The following is a 7,756-nucleotide window of genomic DNA, read 5'->3' on the forward strand; positions in this document are numbered from 1 at the left end:
TCCTACCTACTCCTACTAATAATATTAAGTCATAAATAGTGAAATGAAGTGGTGTAGGGAAAGTATCATTTTACCTAAATCTAAGTGAACATTTAAATTGGGTAGCTGTAGGCTTCAGTGCCTCTGTGGTGTAGTAGTTAGCATGCCTATCTACAAATCCAGGCCAGGTCAATTCCTGGGCAGTCGGCACTAGTTAGTTGGTTAGGTCAGGTAGGTTGGGTATGAAAATATACCTGGTGTTACTTAAGTGTTATAATTTTTGTCATTGTTTATACAGATATCTGAGAACATGGACGAGTATCAGCAGCTGTGGGATGACTGGGAACTTTTGGATCAATTGGATGAGGAGCTGGATGATCAGGCAGATGCCCAGGGAGTTATCGGACGTAAACGTCGCAGGATTGTTAAAGGTAAAATGTGGTGACAAGTTATATCTTTTTCTGTATCTGTTGTCACTAATACTTCTTAGATGTTATTTGATATAAAAATCGTAACTACAGTACACTTCCAGATCGGATGAACCCCTTCACAGCAATGAGTGACGACGAGTTTGTCGAGCGCTTCAGATGCAACAAAACTTCAATGTATGATCTCATTGAAGAAATTAAAGACCAGCTTTCAGCCCCAACTGACTCAAGAGGTGAATGCCCTAAAGCCCCTTGGGACTAAAATTATATGAATGGTTGTGTCGGTGTGTGAGTGAACGAACATCTGCCGAGAGTGGGCCACTCCCCTTCATGGGGGACATTGGCCAAAGTCTATCAATAGATAGAGATCAAATGTAATTTATAATTTAATGTAAAGTAAAAAGAACTGGTGATTTCATTTCATTGTAATTTAGAGTACATTGGTCGTTTGCAGTCACTATATAAGTGTATCTCTTTACAGGCTGTCCTGTTCCGCCACACCTGCAAACCCTGATTGCAGTACGTTGCATGGCAACGGGAGACCACCAGATGACATTAGGGGACTGCCATGATGTGTCTCAAATGACTGTCAGCAGATGTTTGAAGGTTGTGTCAAGAGCAATCGCTAGTTTGAGCCAGCGTTATATAAAACCTCCTTGCGGCAATGACATGCGGCGAACAATTGAGCAATTCCATGACATCAGTGGAATGCCTGGTGTGGTAGGGGCAATTGATTGCACACATATCTCTATACTGAGACCATCTGTGGAAAACCCTGAGATGTTTAGGTGTAGAAAAGGATATTTTTCATTAAATGTCCAAGCTGTGTGTGGGCCAGACCTGCAGTTTCATAATGTTGTTGCCCGTTGGCCTGGGAGCGTCCATGACAGTCGAGTTTTTGAAAACAGCAGGCTCTGTGCTGAAATAGAAGTTAATTTAAATCCCAGGTATCATCTACTTGGAGATGCAGGATATCCCTTGAGAAGGTATCTAATGACACCTGTGTCATTTCCAGATAATGCTCATGAGAGAGCTTATAACTACAGTCATTCCCAAACCAGAAACACTGTTGAACGGGCATTTGGGACATTAAAAAGGAGGTTTGGCTACTTAGGGAAGAGAGTCAGGACAAGTTTAGACACCACCAAAACTGTTGTAGTTGCTTGTGTGGTACTACACAATATTGCGGTGAAAACTAGGCTGGTTTTACCTGGTCAAATAATCGGATGAATAAACTGCGGCTGCCCTCTTTGTCGTGTGGAAATGTAAACAAAACCAGCAGTGATGAAGATCACGAAGCGCACTCCACACCGTCCGACATACCAACCTTTCCGTGCTAGCGACTGATCGGTCTGCACGAAGGGGGAAGGCAATTAACTGATTAAGTTTACCCGGAGTCTCTGTAGTCCCGTCATGTGGATCCTTCAGGGAAGGGGGAAGGGAATGTTTATGTTTGTGGGCCTAAGACTACCCACATGCTGTCCTGAAGACCACCTATCAACCGGGACTCTAGATTCTCTCTCTAAAAGAAAGGATCTAAGATGAGAACCGGGGGGGAAGCATGAGCCAAGCAAGATGGCACCACTATAAACACTTGCCTGCGCCAAAACGGACTGGGGCCGACCACCAGGCCCCGCCAAGAAAGCCTACCTGCGCCACAGGCAGAACCGTAAAAAAAATAACAATAACATCTAATAAAAAATATACATATATGTAAAAATATTCTCAAACATTTCGTCGCTAATGTCCCGTTCACTAAGATCAGGAAAGCTTAAATACAATAGTGCATACACGTAACGCACGTTTAGAATTTGCTTTTCGAATAAAATAATGTAAAGTAATTCGTCTCTTTTTTTTTTACCTCCGCTGTATTGAGAACATGACTGTCATTGGCGAGGGAAACTGGACACTAAAAACATATTGGAAAATCAGCTGGCGATGGAAATTCAACACACACAAAAAAGAGAAAAGTACGAGAGCAAATATTCAACATAAACTCCCTGAAAACACATTGGAGTATCAGCCGACGAATAAAAATTCAACACACACACAAAGGGAAGAATTTGAGCAAAGATTCAACATAAACTGCTTGAAAAACGTGCCTGGCTGGCGTCTGATAACCGAACAGCAGCGAAGAGCCGGAGATGCAAAACACTACGAACGATCAATGAAATCTAATTAAAAACAAGAGCGAAAAGAGATGAGGAAAAGAAGGCAAGTCAACCGTTCCTGTAGTCTGATAAAAGCCTTGACTTAACACCCGACCGACGCAAACTGTACAGAGGAAGGCAGTGAAATGAATGCGCACGAGTTAAAATATATAACCGTAAAACTGAGATTATTAAAAACGAAAATAGAAAGAGATCCTAAAGAAAGAGAAATGCCCATCTTTAAATGTGAAATACAATAGACTAAACGGGATAAACTGTAGAAAGGAAAACTGACAGCTGAAAATGAGTTAAAATATCTAACCATGAACGAAAACTTATTAAAAAGAATAAAGGAAAAAAATGGAGCCATGTCAATCGTTAGCATGACTTTCAAATTAATCGACATATCAAGGTACATCATATAAGGGTGAACTGACAACTGAAAATTCACGAGTTAAAACTTTTATTCATTAAAAAGAACTTACTGAAAAATTAATATAGAAAGGGAGCCCTGCTGAAAATCAATAGATACACCGCCGAGGCTTGTACAAAGGAAGACATAAGAACATAAGAACGTAGGAGTCTTAAAAATGCGTGGAGCTCGTAAAATATATAACTAATAAAGAAGAAGAACACGTATGAAATATTAATAAAAAAACTAAAATACTGACCACCACACAAATCGATCTCATACCTCCCTCACAACCACCTTCGCTGAAAGACCAACACAGGGAAGACTCAACAAAGAAACACTAACAACAAAACACTTCCTATCTAAACAACTAACCATTAGCAATAAACGGTTTAAAGGTGCAAAAAATATAGACCAACAAACACACATACACATCGATCTCATATGCATCTCGAAATAATCACTAAACGACCAACACAAGGAAAGGTCAACAAAGAAATACTAACAACAAGGAACTTACTATCTAAACAACTAACCCATCCATTAAAAGAATTATTAATAAGCGAGAGAAGAAGTAAAAATATCGAGCAAGCAACACACAAACACATCATCCTTCTAACCTTCTCACGACCTACACCAATACTAATAGATACATGAAAAGCTAAACAGAGAGAAAACTATAAAAAAATGGCACTATTCAAACCTCTAAATATCCATGAATACAGATTAAAAGCAAGAGAGAAAAAGTAAAATTATCGAGCAAGCAACACACAGACACATCATCCTTCTAACCTTCTACAGACAAAAAACAAATACATGAGGAACTATACAAAGAAAAGCTAACACAAAAGGCACTATTCAAACCTCTATCCATCCCTGAAAACTGGAGCAACAAATCAAGCAAAAATGTACAACAACCTACACACACAAACATATCATTCCCACACCTCGCCCCAAGCCTTCACAAACCGCCCATAACAAGGAGAACAAATGCCCGAAAAGCCACGACCATGCCAGCCTTCCCTCACGACCCTCCCGCACGCCTCACCCTCACGACGCCGGAGACTCGCTAATGATAAGGAAGGGAAGGGAAGTGAAGGGAGGCGAATACTTGACCGAAGAGCAGGGCATTCGTAAAGGAGGTTGGAAGGTCAGTGATATGAATAGGGAGATTGAAGAATATACTGAGAGGTATTTAGCATTATTCAAATAGATAGATAGATAGATAGATAGATAGATAGATAGATAGATAGGTAGATAGATGGATAGATATAAAGCGATACAATGAGGGAAAAAAGAATGAAAGAAATAGAGAAAAGGAAAAAAGAAAAAGGCTGAGAAAAAAATGAGGAAGAGAAAGGCAGACAAAAAAAAGGAAAGCTGAAAGAAAAAAAAGAAAGGAACAGAAAGGCAAAACAAAGAAAAGAAACCAAGGAAGAATGAAGAGAGAAAGATAAACAGATAGATATAGATAGATAGATAAACAGAAATAGAGAAAGGAAGAATGAATGAATGAATGAACGAAGGAATCAATGTATGAACTATTGAAAGAAAGGAAAAAAGAAAGAAAAAGAGAGGAAGGAGAGAAAACAAAGAAGGAAGGAAAGAGAGGAAGGAGAAAGAAACAATGAATTGCTGAAAGAAACAACAATGAAAACAGAAAGGAAAAAATAAGGAAAATGAAAATGGAAGAAAAGAAAGAAGGAAAGAATGAAGGAAAGGAAGAAAGAAAGGAAAGTGAGAGAGAGAGAGACCGTGTGTGTGTGTGTGTGTGTGTGTTCCTTACCGATATGTATTTTACTATAGAATTCTTTGAAAAAATTTGGTAAAGTTTTGACACGCAAGATTTTTCATTTAGCAAAGTGTGTGTGTGTGTGCATGCCTGGCTAGCGAGACCCACTATAAGGTTAAATTAACATCCTCCTCCTCCTCCTCCTCCTCCTCCTCCTCCTCCTCCTCTTCTTCTCCGTCGCTCTCTATCTACTCCTTCCTTTCTGCTTTCTGAGATGGCTTCCCGTGCTCATGTTCCTCCTCCTCCTCCTCCTCCTCCTCCTCCTGCTCATTTCCCACCTCCTCTATCTTCTACTAAACTACCGGATTTTTTTCTCCTCTTTTGCCTTCTTTCCTCCTCCTCCTCCTCCTCTTACACGTCTCCCTCCTCCTCTATTTCTTCTACTAAACTTACGGATTCTTTTTCTTCCTCCTCCTCCCTCCTCCTCCTCCTCCTCCTCCTCCTCCTCCTCCTCCTCCTCCTCTTGAAATGTTTCGTAGGTGAAATAAAATAAGGAAAAGAAATACAGTGAAAAGTCTCACGCATTTAGTTTATGTTGAAAAGAAGAAAAAAATGATCTCTCTCTCTCTCTCTCTCTCTCTCTCTCTCTCCTCTCTCTCTCTCTCTCTGTTCTCCTTCTATCTAATATTTTATCCTTCAGTTTCTTCGTCTATTCGCTAAAATTAGTGGTAGATTTAAGGTAGTGGTTTTTCTCTCCTTCTTTCTTTTCATATTCATTGTGCCTTCCTTCATACTTCCTTCTGCTCTTATTCCTTCAAATCTATCAACAAAGTTAAATATAATATCATATTATATTCTCTCTCTCTCGTCTCTCTCTCTCTCTCATTTTCTTCCTTCGTCCATTTCAGCGCCGTTGTTCCAGGAAGAATTTGCGTAACATCACGGCGCGCTAACACCAAAGTACCAGCCAATGAAAGTAACAGACAGCGGGAGTTAATGTCATCTTAGGGCCGAGTTATCAAGGAGAGCAAGCAGAGAGCGGAGGAGGAGGAAGGAGGAGGAGCTCGGCACTGCTTGCCAACCGAGACGATATGCTATATCTCCTCCTCCTTTTTCTTCTTCCTCCTTTTACTTATTTTCTTTTCTCTTCATGTCTTGAGCAGCGCGAGCATGAGTAAAGATGTCTGTGTAATGGGGGACTTTAATAATAGGAATATAGACTGGGAAGACCTAGTGGGTGACCTGGAAGCCGAGGATTTTCTTAAAGTCATACAAGATAGTTTCCTTAAGCATGTAGTAACTTACCCTACCAGAGGAGATACATTGTACCAAATAAATAAACTTACCCTGTTAATTTCCAACCTTCACCTCTCTCTCCTATATTCTCTTCTCTCTTTCTTTCTGTCCAAGTTTTAAACACGTCTGTTTTGATCCAACACACTAATTCACCATTATTCAAAGAGTCAAGTTAAAGAGATAGAATGAGGGAAAAGAAAGAAAGAAATATAGAGAAAAGGAAAGAAAGAAAGCAATGAAAAAGGTAGAGAAAAAGAAAATGAGGATGAAAAAGACAGACAGAAGGAAAGAGAAAAGGAAGCTGAAGGATAAAAAAAAAGGAAGAGAAAGACTGAAAAAAAAAAACAAGAGAGGGAAAAAGAGAGAAAGAAAGCAATGAAAAAAATAGAGAAAAAGAAAATGAGGATGAGAAAGACAGACAGAAAGAAAGACAAAAAGAAAGCTGAAAGATAAAAACGAAAGGAAGAGAAAGACAAAAAAAAAAAAAAAAAGCCGCCACGCCCCGCCCCTCATCCTAACCCACCCTGGCTGGAGAGACCACAACACGCTAATGGCTCCTGAGTGTTAACGATGGCCGCCTCTAAAACACTCGATGGCTCGGGTAAATCTCCCCGCCTATTCCTCCCTCCCGCCCCCCGCCGCTATGATCACGGGTCACGCTGTTTTAGTGCCGGTCTTCATCGCCTAAAAAACAGGTCACCCATTCTGAAGAAAACTCAACCTCAGGCCTTTGTTCTTATAGTCTTCATCGCCTAAAACAGGTCCACAGTCCCCCTTGCAACACGAAATCTCTTACGCCCGTATTCTCAGACGCTCTCGGTTCTCAACTTCTCACAACGACTATTTCCCAAGGCCACAAAGGAGACTAGTCGGGTTTTCATGAGGGCTTTATCGCGTTCATGGTGCAGAGGCCTTGTCAAACTATCACAAGGCTCATAGAACTACCCTTGGGAATATTAACACAACCTCAACGAATGCCTCATCGTGTGTGGGTGTGTGGGCCCCGAAACGTGCAAGAATATGGGCCTCAGAGGAGCGATGGGTGATAACTATAAGAGTTGGCATGGGATGTGTACGGAAAAGGCATTAAGGGATCTAGGATGGAAGGAGAAAGGTGTTGTTATAAAGGGTCTAAGGGATATAAAGGGATGTATAGGAAAGGGTGTTGTGTTAAGGGGTCTAAGGGGATATAAAGGATGTATAGGGAAAGGTGTTGTGTTAGGGGTCTAGGGGGGATATAAAGGATGGAAAGGGGAAAGGATGTTGATTTAAGGGTTCTAAGGGGATATAAAAGGGATGGACAGGGAAAGGTGTTGTGTTAAGGGTTCTAAGGGATATAAAAGGATGGACAGGGAAGGGTGTTGATTTAAAGGTTCTAAGGGATATAAAGGGATGGACAGGAAAGGGTGTTGATTTAAGGGTTCTAAGGGGATATAAATGGTTGGTCAGGGTAATGGTTTTGTTTTAAGGGTTATAAGGGGATATAAAGGGATGGACAGGGAAAGGTGTTGTGTTAAGGGTCTAAGGGATATAAAAAGGATGGACAGGAAAGGGCGTTGTGTTAACAGGTTTAAGGGATATAAAGGATGTACAGGGAAAGGGTGTTGTGTTAAGGGTCTAAGGGATATAAAGGGATGTATAGGGAAAGGGGTGTTGTGTTAAGGGTCTAAGGGGATATAAAGGATGTATAGGGAAAGGGTGTTGTGTTAAAGGGGTCTAAGGGATATAAAGGGATGTATAGGGAAAGGTGTTGTGTTAA

General features: G+C 40.7%; 1 protein-coding gene across 1 annotated transcript; it reads left to right on the forward strand.

Annotated features, from left to right (window-relative positions):
• Nucleotides 1–289: 289 nt before the first annotated feature.
• LOC126981620 (putative nuclease HARBI1) lies at nucleotides 290–1,637 on the forward strand. Its single transcript, XM_050833056.1, has 3 exons — nucleotides 290–410; nucleotides 512–640; nucleotides 889–1,637. Exons 1-3 carry the CDS (start codon nucleotides 290–292, stop codon nucleotides 1,635–1,637), a joined length of 999 nt encoding a protein of 332 aa, XP_050689013.1.
• The last annotated feature ends 6,119 nt before the right edge of the window (nucleotides 1,638–7,756 follow it).

This window comes from Eriocheir sinensis, chromosome 49 (genome assembly GCF_024679095.1).
Source record: "Eriocheir sinensis breed Jianghai 21 chromosome 49, ASM2467909v1, whole genome shotgun sequence".
In the NCBI taxonomy this organism is placed as follows: Eukaryota; Metazoa; Arthropoda; class Malacostraca; order Decapoda; family Varunidae; genus Eriocheir; species Eriocheir sinensis.

Excerpts from the sequence above, each read along its gene's own strand:
- LOC126981620 (XM_050833056.1), top strand. The coding sequence starts at position 290 with ATGGACGAGTATCAGCAGCTGTGGGATGACTGGGAACTTTTGGATCAA. Across the intron at positions 411-511 it reads ACGTCGCAGGATTGTTAAAG|ATCGGATGAACCCCTTCACA; the intron begins GTAAAATGTGGT and ends GTACACTTCCAG. Across the intron at positions 641-888 it reads AGCCCCAACTGACTCAAGAG|GCTGTCCTGTTCCGCCACAC; the intron begins GTGAATGCCCTA and ends ATCTCTTTACAG.